This window comes from Thamnophis elegans, chromosome 16, assembly GCF_009769535.1.
Source record: "Thamnophis elegans isolate rThaEle1 chromosome 16, rThaEle1.pri, whole genome shotgun sequence".
Classification (NCBI taxonomy): domain Eukaryota; kingdom Metazoa; phylum Chordata; class Lepidosauria; order Squamata; family Colubridae; genus Thamnophis; species Thamnophis elegans.
The window spans coordinates 456,935-472,936 of NC_045556.1; the positions used below are offsets into that span (position 1 = coordinate 456,935).

The window sequence follows — 16,002 nt, forward strand, 5'->3', positions numbered from 1 at the left end:
GCGCGGCGCCGGGCGGGCGCTTGAAGTCAGAGGGGGCGGCGGGGCTGCCGATGGCCGGAGCGGCCGGGCCGAACGCCTCCAGCAAATGCCGCTGGCCGGTCAGCCTGGCGGGGACGCGCGGCGAGCCTCTGCGCCGGCACCAGGACGCGCGATGCTTCCGCCGGCCGCAGGGAGACCCGCGGGCCCCGCTTCCCTTTCCTCTGAGCTTCTCCCAGCGCGCCGCGGTTCAGCCCTGGAGGTCGACTGCCCGAGCCCGCCCGCGGCGCCTTTTATCGCAGCACGCGCACAACAACCCGGAAAGGTGGGCCGTCGTTCTCCGCGGGCGGCGCTGGCGGCGCGCTCTCTCCCCCGGCCGCCAGGGGGCGCTCCCTGCGGGCCTAGAAGGGCCCTTTCCCTGGCTGGCAAGGGGGCCGAGACGGCCGCCCAGAGTGTTTCCCCCACACTTCGGGTTCTGCGACGCCTGCGGGGGGGCGGCGGCGCTTTTTCCGTGCGGCGCTGCGGCGTCCCCCGGCGGAAGCGGCCGCGGAGGGCGGCCCGGAGCGCGGGGGCCTCCCGAGGGAGCGATGCGAGCCCTCCGAGCCGGCTAGGGGAGCGCGGGGGCAGCCCCTCCCGCGGCGTCCAAGGGGAGCCGGAAGCGGGCGCGAGCGGGAGCCGCGGCCTCTTGGGGGCGCCGGGCGGCCTGCCGTAAAGCGTCGCGGGTGTCGCGCTGTTGCCTCCGCGGAGAGGGAGGGAAGGAGGGAGGACGGGAGCGGCGGGCGAGGCGGCGGCGGCGGCGGCGGCAGCGGGGCCGGAGAAGAGCGGCGGCCCTCGCTGGACGGCGGCCTCGCACCGCAGAGGCAGGAAGGCGGTGGCGGCGCGGCGGCGCCTGCTGGGCCCGACTAGGCCGCCGCCCCTCGCCTCGGCCCCCTCAGGTAGGCTCCGGGGCGGGAGCCGCCGGGCTCTCGCAGGCCGCGCACCGGGGTGGGGTGGGGGGCTTCGTGTGGCAGGCCGCGGGCCGGACTACAAGGCCCATGGTCCGCACAGGGCGGGGGCGCTTGCGGACGGGCGGGGCCTCTGCCGCTCGGGGGTCCCAGCGGGGGAGGCGGCTGCGGGGCAGCCCCGAGGGACCCTCAGGCCGGTGGGTGTCGCTCCCCGGAGACAAAAGGGCGGCCGAGCGGAGGCCTCCCCGCATCCAGCCACGGGAGAGGCCGGTCCTGCGGAGGGGGGGCGCTTTCTAACGGGGATTCTCGGCCCTCCCTCCCGCGGGCCCTTCCGCGGCCGAGTCTCCGGTCGCTCCCTGCCTTTCCAATAAGGGGTGGGGGCGCCTGAGATGGGGTCCCCCCCCAAGGCCTTCCTGCCAGGCTCTCCTGCCTCTGACAGAGCCGTTTCCACCCGAGGCCCCTGGGGGGCTGCGGCCCATCCGGCCTCCCTTGCAAGGCTGGTGGCTCCAGGGGGGCCGCCCTCTTCGCCCCCTACCCTAATTATTGGGGGGATCTGAATTGGCAGCGTAGGCTCCCCTCCCTCCCTCCCTCCCTCCCTGGGTGACCCCAGTGGCGTTAAGCAGCCGGGGAGGGCGACGCCGGGGAGCTCCTGGGGACCAGGGAGGCCACAATAGGAAGGCTGGTTGGTGCCAATTCACGTTATGAGATTCCCCCAATCCCTCGGCCAGGAAAAGGGAGGCCGAGTTGCTAAGGCCCCAAAGGGGAGATTTCAGGTGAAGGGATGCACGAACTGCCTTCCATTTCACTTGTACCAGCTTCTTCAACCATTCACGGGCAACCTTGTGACAGCAGCCCTGAGGCCGAGGTTTCTGTAGAACAATGACAGTTGGCAATAATGTACTATTCCGCAAAAGAAAAGAAAAAAAAGACTAAAGTTGGGAAACTTTTATTTTACTTATTACATTTTTACACATCACCAATCTCCGCTGCAAGGTGACTCTGGCTGGCTATAAACTATAAACAAAGAGACACAGACCTTTTAGAAACCAGTTTCTAACCTTTATTTCTCCCATCGTTGACAATTAAGGCTCTAAATCATGTGAAAAAATTCACCTGACAGAAAATTTGGGGGAAAGCTGGAAAAAGAAAGGACTGTAACGTGTGGGAAAGGCTTGTATAAATAGTGGGCTGGGGGCTGTTAATGGGCAATATGCAAGGATTTCCCCAGCTGAATTACAGGTTTAGGAAAGCCGCTTGCCCCCACTGCAGGCAGGGGGACACAGGAAGCCCCTGAAGGGTCACCTGAGCCAGTCCAGGCAGCACCAGGTACCGTAGATGGCTTCTCTAGCAAAACAACTGGGCCTTCAAGGCCAAATCTGGCAGGAGCAAAATCCGGACTTTGCACAGGATTGGAGGGTGAGCCAGAATGACTGGCTAGAAAAAACGATTGGCTTACCCTAAATGCGATGGAGCTGGGCCTGTGGCATCAGAGGCTCTCTGTGCCCTTCTGTTGTGGGCACAGGAGAGGGCAGCTCCCAGAGGAAGATTTGAACCAACCTGGGCATCCCACTTTCCCTGATGTAAAAATGGGACTTTCAATCCAAGTGCTTTTTCTAATGAATGCAACCCGTTTGAATTGCTGGGATACTTAGAGAAACAATGTGGGGTGGCGGGAAGTCTGGGTGTAACCTGGACCATTTTGCTAAAGTTTATAAAACTCTGGCCGATGCCTCTGGGAGAAATGGATGCATTTGCCAGAAAGATTGGAATGCTTTGGGTATGACTCTGCTCTCAACTAGTAACGAGGCCTTATTGAATTCTGGCTGAGACGTTTGTCTAACACAATCCTATAAGGTGTAAAATAAAGGAAATTGTTAACGGCTCTGCAATGTTAATTCCTTCTTAAGCTAGACTTACTGGCTGACTCTTTTTACCGCAGCCATCCTGGATGGATGCTCTCGCCTAGATGGATCTAATAGCCAACCTTTTCATTGCTAGTGTTGCCCAAATCTGGAGAAGCAATAAAACTATTAATTAGGAAAATGAGGAGAAGGAGGACAATAGTAGCCGATGCTCACCTGGGTGCGGGATTTGGGAAGCAGGTGTCCAAGGCGTTCTCTCCTGCCCCTTGCAGGGCCCTCTGTAAGCAGAGGCTTGCCCAGGCCTACCTAAACTTCACATCCTGAATTTTCTCTTTGCATTGTGGGTAAATATCAATTTTTCATGGATTCACAATTTAACAAAAGACAAACTGGACTACTCAGTTCAAGCCAATGAGCCTTTGTGCAGCTGCTTTGGCTTAACGTTTTGTAGGAACAAAACCATAGTGGTTTGCAGTCCATAATTTGCAACATAGGATGTTATGCTGATTAATGATGGTCTGTTTAGTGAAATCCCTTCCGGTCCTTTACTCTTATTCGGGTGGGAGGGGGAGAGAGACTTTGCAAGTAAGAGTGGAGGAAGGAAAGCACATGAATCCTTTATGCCTTTTGCCCTTCATAAAACAAGTTCCAGTTCTCCAGTCCATTTCTCTGGCTTGATTGTATCATTTCCCCCCTTGGGATTTTAGTTTCTGGCATCAACTATATTTGGGAAGCAATCTTGTGTTCCCTAATATTATTAGGAATTATTTTAATATTTTACAGTTAATTTAGTTTATTCAAGTTACTGTAACGGATAAGATGATTAGACTTGTGTGAAAACCTAAACTATCCTCACTACAATCAACAGCATTTTAACAGTGGTATTTGTAGAAATATAACTAGCATATATAAGTAGAAAACCTAACATTCCTAGCAGTTCCTTCACAGATGAAAAACTTTCTAGTGCCCCCCCCCCCCCCGTCTTTGCCTGTCCTCCCATTCTGGCTTCATTTGGCTTGAGACACCAGAGCCTGGGGGGGGGGGCTGCTCTGGGGGGAGCAGAGAAGGCTGCAGGACCAGGGATCTGCGGCTGCTCAGGGAAAGGTAGAAGCCCCTCTGATTAGGCGCCTCTTAGCCAATGTCTGCCAGTCATGGCTGGCTGGGGAATTCTGGGAGGTTCCTTAGCAGTCCCACCTGGGCATTGGAGAGTAACTGGGCCTTAACGTCTGTCTCCCTCTAGGCCCCCTGTGTGGTGTTCCCATGTCTCAATGGGCCCCTCAATGTCGTAGCGTCTATACGCTAGAAGCGGATATGAAGAGTGACGTTTCTTCTGGCGCACCAAAGAGCCAGGAAAACCTGAAGGGGATCCTCTTGAACCCTCCTCCACCCTCCGAGGGAGCCAAAAACTTCCCCGGGGAAGAAGTCGAGATGATTGCCAGCAAAGTGGGGGATGAATTCTCTCACCTCTGTGGTGACACCCAGAAGCAGAAGGACGTGAACGGAAGGCGACCCGCGCAAGAAGCCGTTGTCGCAAGGAAGAAACGCAAGAGCCAGCAGGCTGGCCCTTCCTATGCTCTGAACTGTGGGGGCAAAGAGACGCCCCCCATTTTAGGGGCGAGGCAGCGTCTCGACACACCAAGCGAGGACAACGACTCTTCCTTCAGCGACTGTGCCTCTTCGCCTTCCTCCAGCTTGCATTTTGGAGACTCCGACACAGAAACATCGGAGGAGGACAAGGAGGCGGCCCCCGTGCGGCAGGCCCGGGCCGTCTTAAATGCCTCCAGCAGAATCCACGGTTCTCGGCCACAAAAGTGGCCCCGGACAGAGGCGGACTCCGTCTCAGGGATATTGCTGAAAAGGCCCTGTTTCCACAGCAGTAGTTCTCGGAGAAGACTTCCCTATAGGAAGCGGTTTGTGAAAACTAGCTCTGCGCAACGGACACAGAACCAAAAAGAGCGGATTTTAATGCAGCGGAAAAAAAGGGAAGTCTTTGCCCGGCAGAAGTACGCTTTGCTGCCCAGCTCCAGCAGCACCAGTGAGAACGACCTCAGCAGCGCATCCTCTTCCAGCTCCTCCACCGAAGGAGAAGAGGAGCTCTTTGTGTCGGCTGGGGAGAACCACCAAACCAGCACTGCGGTTCCCTCAGGTAAAAAAGCGCCACTCTGGGTCTCCCGTTCGCCCCTCACAGCCCCTGTCGATGCCTGCACCCGGAGAGGGAGGGAGAGCTCCCCGAGAGGGTTTGTGTTGAGATGGCTCTTTCCCAACCACGGCAGCTTCCGGATGGCTGGGGAATTCTAGGGCTTGAGGTCCACAGGCTGGAGGACAGGAAGGGAGAGAAGATTGCGTGGCAGGATTCCCGGCCCTCCCAGCTGTCACTTGGCCCGGTTCCCCAAAGCAGCTCCCTGCTGTTGGCTTCTATTGTGAGGCGCTCTCGTGATGCTGAGCCCTGCTGGAATTGGGCAGAGATGGGGCTGCTGGTGCTGGGGCAGGAGGGTGTCTTGTCAGTCCTTTGGATGCTACAGCAGGAAGGTGCGACTCCCGCTGTGTGCGATGACTCCCTGGGGCTCTGGCAGGGCTTCTCCTGCCCTGCCTGATGGGGAGGCTCCTTGGAGACGGGGACCCTCGCAGGAAGAGCCAGAGGTTGCGTTGCTGCTCTGATCTCTGTCTGCCTGCCTTTCCCAGTAGATCCCTCACCACTCTGGCAGGTCACTCCGGGGAGGATTCATTTTCCACCCCCCACCTCACCCCTTCCCCCCCCTTGGCTGCTGTGTTTCAGGGAGCCTGGATGAAGACGTCGTGGTGATTGAAGCGTCTTCAACTCCCCAAGTCACGGCCAATGAAGAAATCAACGTTACCTCAACAGACAGCGAAGTAGAGATTGTCACTGTGGGAGAGAGCTATCGGTGAGACGGGCCAGCTGGGTTCTTGGGGCGGCTGTGGGGGGGAAGAAGGCCGGATCCTGTTGCAGAGACCCAGACGGAGATTCCCCCAGACAGACTTCCTTTCGCCTCCTCCTCCTCCTCCTCCTCCTCCTGGCAATTGGAACCTCCGCCTGAATCGAGAGACTCTGCCAGGGACGATGTTGTCTGCGTAGGCAGTCCTCGACTTACAGCCATTCATTTAATGACAGTGGGACTGGAAAAAGGGACTTCTGGCCATTCTCCCCACTTGCAACTGTGGTAGCTTCCCCACGGACACCTCATCCAAGTCCAGGCGTTTGGCAACTAGCATGTATTGATGGCGGTTGCCGTGTGTTGGGTCTCGTGGCCCCCTTTCCCTCCCTTTAATGAGCAGTCAGTGGGGAAGCCAGATCCATTTAACAAATGCGCCTAACAAAAGCTGCGGAAGAAAGGCCGTAAGATAGGGAAAAATAGGCTTAACAACTGTGTCTTGCCTAGCAAGGGGAATTTTTGTGGAGACTCCCTGTGGCTACTTCCCCTTCGCCTTACTTCTGGCCATCTGCTGGTCACCCAGAAGCAGCCCCGGCTTGGATAAAAGAGCTGCGGATTCTGGTTTCAGACAGGGGGGACCTTCCTAAAATTCCGCCTTCGCTTTCTGAGAGCCAGGCGGAAGAACCCCCCCTGGAAACATCATTCCCTTGATGGTGGAGTCGCCTTCTTTTTAACCCCCTGACCTTGGCCCTTGAACCAGTCGTTCTGCCGAGGCACCAACTCTTACCTGGCAGGGACCCCTGGTTACCTGCTTAGCCTCGGTTGACACCCTGCTTTTGGAGGCTGAAAACCCAGGCCTCCTTTTCGGTTCCGACCCTCCCTATCTGGCAATGGGTTCCCCTGGGTGCAGAGAGGTGTGTTGCTCGCTCAGGCTGGGGAGGAGAGATGGGGAAGCGCAGCCCCTCCAAAGGGCCCCTTTTAAACCACCCGTCTCCCCTTTTCTATTGCCCACGCTCAGACCTCGATCCTCGCTTGGGCATCCTAGATCCCACTGGGGCCACAGCTCGGCCTCCCACGCTTCACGGCCAGCAGAGCAGCGGAACCGCAGCCGGGTCTCCACGGTCATCCAGCCCTTGAGGCAGAATGCAGCTGAAGTCGTGGACCTCACAGTGGATGAGGACGGTAGGTGGCTGGGAGGCCGAGCCCCGGATCCGCCCCTCCTCTGCCACCTCTGGGTGGAAGCACTTCCATGGCAACCGCTGCGAAGGGCGGTCGGCTCCCTTCAGCGCCTCTGCTGGCCACCTGGGACTTGGGCCAAGAAACGCACTTTGGGCCCCCAACGCAAACCACCACGTCTCTCCTTCGTTGCAGACCCAGCCATGGTGCCGACCACCTCCTCCAGAGTGGACGCTCAGGCCGCCAGTGCCACTTCCGAGGGGGGGCCCTTTGCCCCCCGCGCAGAGCAGGTCCCCGGAGGGGCCTCGGGCATCTCCAGCAACCAGCCCCCCTTGCAGCCGGAGCCCTCAGCGCTCCTCTCCAACAGCGGCAGCGCAGCTGGGAACTCGACAGGAGGTAGGAAGCCGAGGCCTCTCTTCCCGTGGGAGAATCCCATCCGTCTTTGGAGTTGTGATTCTGGCGCAGCTGGAGGGACATTTGTGTTGTACGTCCGTGGGGTTTGCGTTAGCCTCCCCTGATCCAGCCCTGAGCCTCTTTCTGCTGGCTTGGAGGTGGGGCTCTGGGAGTGAAGAGGGCAGGCTGGCTTTGGTTGGTGCCAGGGAAGGAGGCGGCCAAAGGAAGAGAGCAACCAGGGCCACTCTCTGGTTGCTGCAGGGCAGGGCAGGGGGTCTCGGGGGGGGGGAAGGGAGGGGGCTGATGGACCAAGAGCCTGGCTTTGCCCTCGTCCCCTGCGTTGGGACTGGAGGGCACGAGGCATCCTCTGCATCTACTGAGGAGGCAAAGGTGGCCCTGTTGCTGGCAGGGAAGAGGTTGAGGGCAGCCATCCACATGGGGAGGGGAGGGGGGGGCGGGGGAAACCCTGGCTCTGAGTGAAAGGGCAGAGGGACCGTACTTCCGGATGAGGGAATGCTGAGCATTGCAGAGGAATCTGAATGCTGGGCAGCAGAGTCACACTGAGCCCGGCACGGGGCCCCTCTCTGTCCTCATTGGCGCCCCCTTCAGTCCGCCTAGGGCCCCCCAGCCTGTCGCATAGCTTGCAGTGCTTCCCGATGGGCTCTCACCACCCCCGCCTTCAGATCGCTTCAGCTCAGCCCCTCTGCTTTCCTTCCCCCTGGCAGAAGACGCGCGAGGAAACGCCTCCAGCCACGCCCTGGAACCGGGGCCCCCGGCCATGCCACGTCTGCCCTCCTGCTGTCCCCAGCACTCTCCCTGCAGCGTCTCCTCGCAGAACCAGCACGTCCTGGGCCCACCCCACGCCAGCTGCTTTCAGCAGCACGGACACCACTTCCAGCACCACCACCATCACCACAGCCCCCACGCCGGCGTCCCCCTGTCGCCCCCCTTCAGCGACTCCAGCTGTCCCGTTGACAGGCCTCCTCCTGTCCCGGCCCCCGGGGGCCCCAGCAGCAGCACCGGCACCGCCTTCCACGACCAGGCAAGTCGGGACAGTGGCCCCTCACCGGGCGTTTCTTTCCTTCGGGCTGCCACCACCAGCCCCTTCCTTGGGTTCCTCCCCTCCCAGAGCGGCTGGAATGGGTGGCTGAATTCGGCCGGGAGGTTTTGTGGGGTTGCATGGATGGCAGAAAGCCCGCTCAGAGGGCCGCGTGAGGCGGTCTGACCCCTCTTCGTGCTGGCTGGGGGGCTGTGGGTGTTAACCGGACCCTTTTCTCTCTCCCTCCTGGCCGCTCTCCCTGCACAGCAGGCCCTGCCGGTGGACCTGAGCAGCAGCGGCATCAGGAACCCCGGGGGAGCCTCCTTCCATGGCGCTTCGGCCTTCGACCCCTGCTGCCCGGGCTCCTCCTCCCGGACCTCCCTCTACGGGCACCAGGCGGGGGCTGCTGCCAGTCAGCCGATCAGCATGGATGGCTACAGCACAAGCATGGTCCCCCAGCCGCAGCCCCCCACCCAGGCCTCTCTGTCCTCCTGCCGCCATTACCTGCACTCGCCTTGTAAGTGGGGCGCGTGAGAGGGAGGGGAGAGCACCCTGGCGGGTTCGGCTCCCCCCCCCAAGGAGTAACGGGGCTGCTCTTCTCCCTCTGCTTCCAGATGCCTCCTTGACGCGGCCCCTCCACCCTCAGGCTGCAGCCTGCCCGCATTCCCATGGCAACCCCCCTCCCCCGGCACCCCCCCAGGCTCCCCCCCAGGTGGACTACGTCATCCCTCACCCCGTCCATCCCTTCCACCCCTCCATCTCCTCCCACGCCTCTTCCCACCCGGTCCCGCCCCAGCCACCCCCTCACCCGCTGGCCAATGCAGCAGCCCCCATTCCCCAGCCCCTCCCCACAGCCGCCCCCTCGGCCCAGCGGCTGCACCCCCACGAGGTGATCCAGCGGATGGAGGTCCAGAGGCGGCGCCTGATGCAGCATCCCACGTACGTCAGCCGGAGAGCCACCAGCCCTGGGAGAGGAAAGGGGTTGGGTTTCCAGCTGACCGGGCGAGCCCTCACCCCCCCACAGGCACCCTTGGGGGAAGGCGGGGAGGAGCTGGGCGTGAGGCTGCTGCCACGGCGGCACTGCCAACCCCGCCAGGCTCTCTGGTGCTGCAGAAGGAAAGGCAGCCGCTCCGTAGCGCAAGGGCGGCCTGAGCATCCTCCTTCCTTGGCCACCTTTGGCTGAGGGCTACACAGCTGGAGATGCCCGGTGGTGGCTTAAGCCTCCCTCTGCGTCGGAAGCCGCCTGTCCAGGGAGGAGGTCCAGATAGGACTTGTAGAAACAATGGAACCTCTTTGGGACGCTGAGAAGTGGCCCAAGCAGCCTTAGAACTTCACTCGTCGTAGAAAAGCACAAACTTGATAGGCGAACGGAAGCCGCGTCTCCATTGGCCGGAGAGGCAAGCGAGCTTCTCTCCTTGGCTGCTCGGTGTTCTGGGTGGCAAGCCAGGACTGCCCTTTTGGCCTTTGGTAGACCCCCATCAATGCTGGCTGGGGCTCAGAGCTGGTTTGGGAGGGGCAGCCCTGCGGGGACCATGCAGGAGGAAGGGCCTCCCCGTTGAGACTCCGGCACCCGGTGCAGGAGCAGCCATCGGTTTTTACTTCCCCTCCAGGCGAGCACACGAGCGGCCGCCACCACATCCCCACCGGATGCATCCCAACTACGGCCACGGCCACCACATTCACGTACCACAGACCATGTCTTCGCACCCTCGACAAGCGCCAGAGAGATCGGCCTGGTTAGTAACAGTGATCCATGCGTCCTTTCCCCTTCGATGCGAAACGTGCACGCCCCGTCCGAGGGAAACCTGCCCCGGTTGGGCTATCTGGACCCAGGGGGTGTCGGTTGGCAGAGCTTTGCACCGCCTATTGCGAAGCTGACTTGAGACCAGTCTCACTCATGCGACCCCCTCCCATCCTGCGTGGGGGGAGGGTCTTCCCAAAGAAGGGGAATCTGGCAGCCGGGAGCAGTCGGAAGGAATTGGAGGCAGCCTGGGAATGTCCAGGTCCCAAACGGGGGAGATGCGTGGACGGAGGGAGCAAAGCCCTGGCCTAGAGTGGACTTTCTGTTTGGGTGCAGGGAACTGGGCATCGAAGCAGGCGTGACCGCAGCGACCTACCCGCCGGGTCCGATGCACCCGCACTTGGCCCACTACCACACACCCCCTCGGCTTCACCACTTGCAGATTGGCGCTCTTCCCTTAATGGTAAGCGAGACGGTTGCAAGCGGCTCTGGCGGTGGGTGGTTGTTCCCGGGGGAGTCTGGGCCCCCAAGGAGAAAAAGAGAGGGGTGGTCTGACTCCAGTTGGCAGGGGAACTGAAGCCCACCTGTCTTGTTTGAGGAAATCCTTCTCCAGTAGCCCATTGACCCTCTGCATCTGATTTCTGCTCTCCATCCAGTCATCGCGTTTGACGGCTGAACTAGAAAACACCCGGATTAGTGTGAGAAAGTCAGGAGTTACTAATCCGAGTTTACTACCTAAAGCAGTCCTATTTGGGGTTGAACTTGATAGCCGTGTTTTTGGAATCGTGCCTTTCCCAGGTGGAGGTTTGCAGCCGCCTTCAGGGCTGCCAGCTGTCCTGGGGGTTTCCTTCCCGGAGGCCTTGCCGCCGCTTTCTCTCCTCTTGATTTGGGGATGGGAGAAAAGGGGGGCTTCTGCCCTGGGCAGGAGTTGAGAAATCCCTTCCGCCACAGGCCGAAACAGGGGAAACAGGGGGGCCTTCCTTCCTTCTTTCCTGGGGGGTGGGGGGCAGCTGGGGAGCCGATGGCTGGTTTGGACACGCTGTGACCTCTGGAGGGACATGCAAACGTCGAGGGGAACATGGGGAGGCCTGGGGAGACAGAGACAGGGGAGAAAGAATTCCTGCTCATCGCTGGATAAAAGCTCTTTGTCAGGTTGTTATTTTACTTGCAGGCGAAGGCCCCCAGGCAGCTTCATCCCACATTGAAATTGTTCAAGGCAGAAACGGCTGAATGGATTTTTGAGGGTGGGAGATGCAGAGCAGAGGGTGGGTGGGGGGTCCTCTGCTCCCTTGTTGATAGGATCTCCCAAACGGGGACATTGGGCTTGGCCTTTGCTTTTGGGGGGGGGGGGGCACTTCCACTCAAGTCTCACTCGGGGCTTGGGGGTTTTGGCTTTCTGAACATGATGCTGGTCACTCCGCAGCCTCTTTGCGTTGTTACGGGAGGTGCCTGCTGCATTCCGGCTTGTTTTATGAAAGGAGGAGGAGTTTTATCCCGGTCTAAATTCAGGGAGACTTGCCTTGATTCTACTTGTAGGACAGCAAAGGGAATTTTTGGGGTGGGGCGGGGGGGGTGTCACATGGGTTTTCAGCGTGGTATTTCAGGCCTTGTTCCGATGTTGGGACAGTTCTTGGCATGTTGAAGACCCTCATACATGTCGGCGTTGCAAGTAGGCGCCGTCAGTTTGTCTGAATTACGGTCTTCCGAAAGGTAAGAAGAGGCCGGCTGGCAGAGGAACCACCAGAGGTCCTTGTGGGTAGAAAGGTGTTTCTCCTCCTCACTCCTCCTCTGTGGCCTGAGCGTGAGGCAGGCCCAGAGCACCAGCCCAAGTCCAGCCTGAGCGGGACGGTTGGCCGCTTCCTTCGGCTTGGGCACCGTGGCGGCCCAGCAGCTGAGCGAGAAAAGGAAGGGATGCTCTCGGCCAGGCCGAGTCCCTTCCCTTTGCCACGGGAGCCGTTCAGTAGGTGACGGAGCTGCTCTGCAATTAGACTTAACCCCCTTCTGCTATTCGACTAGGTTCCTGACATGGCGGGCTACCCTCACATCCGTTACATTTCATCGGGACTGGATGGAACTTCATTCAGAGGCCCTTTCAGGGGCAATTTTGAGGTTTGTAATAGAATCACCCTCAGCTTCATGGGGAGGGGAACACGCTGCTTGCCTTTGTTGTGGTTTGGGGACAGGTAGGCTTTCCGGCTTCCCCTGGCCGGGAGTGTTAAGTTGGCTCAGGGAAGGGGAGAGTTGGTGCTCATCGGTCAGTTCCTCCTCCTCCTCCTCCTCGGGCCTGGTTGTCAGTCGGTTCACGGTGGCAGCGAGGAACTGAAGTATCAGATGCAGAGAGTTAATGAATTCCCCGGTCTAGTTTACGACGTAAGGGAGGGTCTTCAGACGAACCGGTTCATCCTTCCCCACGGAGGGTGGTGGGATGGGGAAATGCAGTCCTCACTAAGCAAGCAGCCCCGGAGTGAACCTTCCCGCCCACAAGGAGGGGGGGATCTCACTTGCCGAAGTGACTGGCCTCCCCCACTTCATGGAGGCTGCCTGCAGTCCTTGGCCTCGGGAGTCACAGGCCTCCAGGCCCTGCTAGTGGGCTGTGCTGCGTTGCCCCACTTCACCCGCCTTCAGGACGTGGGAAGAGGAAGCCGAGGGCAGGGCCAGGACAAGCCCTCCCAGCAGAGCCATTGGGCAACAAAGGCTGCTCTCTGTGGCTTGTCAAATGAGGGGCATCCTCATTCCTTAATTAGTAAATTGGGGAGAGAGCACCGAGATGGCAACATCTTTGGTTCCACTTTGATTTCCAGGAATTAATCCATCTGGAAGAACGTTTGGGAAATGTGAATCGCGGAGCTTCCCAAGGAACCATTGAAAGATGCACTTATCCCCACAAGTACAAGAAGGTGAGGAGGCTCGGGGGCATTCAGAGAACTCCCCCCCCCCATTGAGTGTCTGCTTCATTTCTGGTGCTTCTCTGGGTTCCCTGCATGCAAAAGGGAGATTCCAGCGGATCCTTTCTGGATGGGTTGGAGCACAGGCTGTGCTGGGAATGTGGTATCTAACGACTCCCATTGTGTCTGTTGCTCAGAAAACAATTAAAACACTTGACAAATAACAGCCTTATAAATAGGAGGAGATCTGCTCCTGAAATCAGAAAAGAGACTGAAGGCTCTGATCATGGAGCCTTGGGAGTAATTGCTCAGTTGTCAGGTTGTGTTACAAAGAAACATAGTCTGAGTTGATTGAGACAGCTTGCGTGTGAGCTTGAACTTTTAAAAATCAGCTCTTTTGTGTCACTGAGAACGTAACGCAGCTTCATGATACCACCCACTGTGCGTTGGGGTCATTTTCTCCTCTAAATGTGCCTTGGGCATTTTTACAGTTGCATAAAAAAGATCCTGTTCAGAAATTAAAATTAAAAAAGAATTTGGATCCCCCCAAATAATTCAATTTGAAACAAATACCTGGATTGTCAAAAATTGTATTGGACGCTGAAATAATTGTACCAGAGATTAGGAATTCAGAAATAGCAGCTGGATAAATTTGTTATCGAATTTTAATTGTATGTTCTTTAAAGTACCATGTGTGGGCTGGGAATGCATAGTGGGTTGGTGTAACAGAAATGATAATTGTGTATAAAACAGATCTCATTCAGTTTGCCAATAATGTCATCTCTGCTAATAAGGTAACAACTGATTGGTTCTCACAGAGGAAACTACACTGCAAACATGATGGGGAAGAAGCGACTGAGGAGGACACCGAGGAAAAGTGTACCATATGTTTATCTATATTAGAGGAAGGGGAAGATGTCAGGTAACCGAGCAGGAAATCTATTGGAGATACCGAACTAGTAGTGTGGGTCAGGGGTAGGCCAGGAGTCCTTTTTGTAAACGTCTACTGCAGAAGGTTGGAAATTTAGAGAGGTGGAGGCTCCGGCCAGCTGCGACCAGTTTGTCTCAGGCACTGGCGTGGGTGGGTGTCCAAAAATTCCACTGGGCAGAGGAGAAACCATTCTTTTTGAGGCTGCAGTTCCAGGACCAATTTATTTTCCTTTCCCAACTGGAACTGATCTCTCGGGCCCTGCGCACACTTGCCCTTTGCAGTCCCACTCTTGCCCTGAAGGAGAAATGGGCTCAGAGCTCTTGCCCTGCGTGGTCCTTTTGCCAAATTTAGACATCTGTTGTTACAAGGGCCGTAGCTCTGGGGAAGATGCCCAGTCCAAAGGGATGGCTTTCCTAATCGGCTAGAGAAGAATCTTCCCCAGGGTCCTATTTTTGAAAAACAAAGAGCCCAACCCATTGGCCAGCCTGCGCACTGCTGACCCTCCCCTTCCTTTCTTTCCAGGCGCCTTCCGTGTATGCATCTCTTCCACCAGGTGTGTGTCGACCAGTGGCTAATTACCAACAAGAAGTGCCCCATTTGCAGAGTGGACATTGAGGCTCAGCTGCCCAGCGAAAGTTGACAGGCTTTGGCCTCCAACCTCTTGCTTTCCTCCTTCCGGGTACTGCAGCCAACCAAAGATGGCCTGACTCCGCTGTGCAGTTGTGGGAAGCATTTGAACCTGCTAGAGTGCCGTTTGTCTGCTCTGTGGTATACCTGATGCTAACCCTACAGTTAGTGTATTTATAAAGCTTATTTTTGGTTTGTTTGTTTAGCCCTTTCAGATCCCTAACCGGTTTTCCCTGCCCTTTTGCATGGATCGCTCCCCATATTGCATTTCTTTGCACATATTATGGGCTTAGTGACCCCCCCTCTCCCCCCAAACTTGCAGGCAAGATTATCTGCTTTAGGAAGTAGAGCTGTGTGGTCCCCCCCTCCCTTTTTTATTTGTATCGAAAGTCAACTTTCCAGAGTATGATTTCACTCATTACTAACCTCAGAGTCCTTAATTTAATCAAGTCTTTTAGTTTTAAATGTATAAAGATCAAAGGATATTTTTTTTAAGACATTCCTTAATTAGGAAAAAAAAAAGCTGCTGTATTCTTGTGTGGGAGAGAGGCGCCAGGGCCTTGTCCTGGGCGAGCTTTGTCGAAAGGAGCATGGCCGGGGCTGCCTGCCCCCTCCCCCCCACCGTCTGCACCATCGGCCTCCATCCTGTAACGCCAGACTAATGGGGCCTCCTCTTGGATCACATTTTTATGTTCTTAAACCTTCAGCACAATGCAGATACCTTTGAATGTCAATATTAAAACATTTAGACTGCTGTCTGATTGTATGTACCATTTTCTTAATGTCTAGCCATTTGAATCGCTAATATAAAAAGTTTACTGCTGTGAACAGCTCTACTGAACACTAAATATTGGATTTCAACTAGCTGCACTGTAGATAGAGGCAGGCTGAATAAAACAAGTACGAGGAGGACAAGGAGAAGAGCAGGGATGTTGTCTGTCTTATTTCTTGTTCTTCAGTCCTACATTAAGTTCATCTACTGATCTGCACAGACAGGAAAACTCCACTACGGGGATGAAACCAGGAGTTAAAATATCATTTCTTAAGGCAAATATCCATGAATTCATAGATTTTATGAAGATCCCTGTTCTCTGGGCGATCTGGGTGGGGTTTTTTTTTTAGTTTTACAATTAATAAAGTTAGCTGAATCCATCTGACTCTTGTGTCGTTTCTCAAGATTGATTGCCGTTGTGTTGTTACAAGGGGAATTCTGCTATTATCTGCCTATTTGAGGGGGGGGGGCTAACTCCCGTGAGGCTTTTGCAGAAATCGCGCCGCCTGCAGGCGAAGCGGGTGGGGGGGGGATGTCGCAGGGAGCGACCCTCCGAAGAGCCCCCTCCGTTCAGCCCAGCGCGCAGGAGTTGCCCTTGCCCGCTGCTGGAAACGGCCGAAACGCAGCGGCCTCCCTCCCGAGCAGCCAGGCTGCAACCGGGCCACAAAGCAAGGAAGGCTACCCTAACCAGGGACCCCTCCCTCGCGGAGAAAGACTACAGCTCCCAGAGGCCTTGCGCGAGGGTGGCGGTCGTGGCGGCAGCCA

General features: G+C 57.2%; 1 protein-coding gene across 5 annotated transcripts; it reads left to right on the forward strand.

Annotated features, from left to right (window-relative positions):
- The first annotated feature begins 20 nt into the window (after window positions 1-20).
- On the forward strand, window positions 21-15,617 carry RNF111 (ring finger protein 111). 5 transcript variants are annotated; one of them, XM_032232662.1, is made up of 14 exons: window positions 21-301; window positions 4,023-4,928; window positions 5,559-5,685; window positions 6,692-6,855; window positions 7,045-7,245; window positions 7,968-8,284; window positions 8,549-8,798; window positions 8,896-9,220; window positions 9,892-10,017; window positions 10,359-10,485; window positions 12,039-12,131; window positions 12,824-12,919; window positions 13,702-13,829; window positions 14,361-15,617. In XM_032232662.1, the coding sequence occupies exons 2-14, from the start codon at window positions 4,043-4,045 to the stop codon at window positions 14,476-14,478; spliced, it is 2,958 nt and encodes a 985-aa protein (XP_032088553.1). In that variant the 5' UTR covers window positions 21-301; window positions 4,023-4,042; the 3' UTR covers window positions 14,479-15,617. The 5 variants fall into 5 exon arrangements, with proteins under 5 accessions (XP_032088553.1, XP_032088554.1, XP_032088551.1 ...); XM_032232663.1 differs by lacking the exon at window positions 21-301 and adding an exon at window positions 532-911 and having other exon boundaries at window positions 8,552-8,798; XM_032232660.1 differs by lacking the exon at window positions 21-301 and adding an exon at window positions 533-911.
- The last annotated feature ends 385 nt before the right edge of the window (window positions 15,618-16,002 follow it).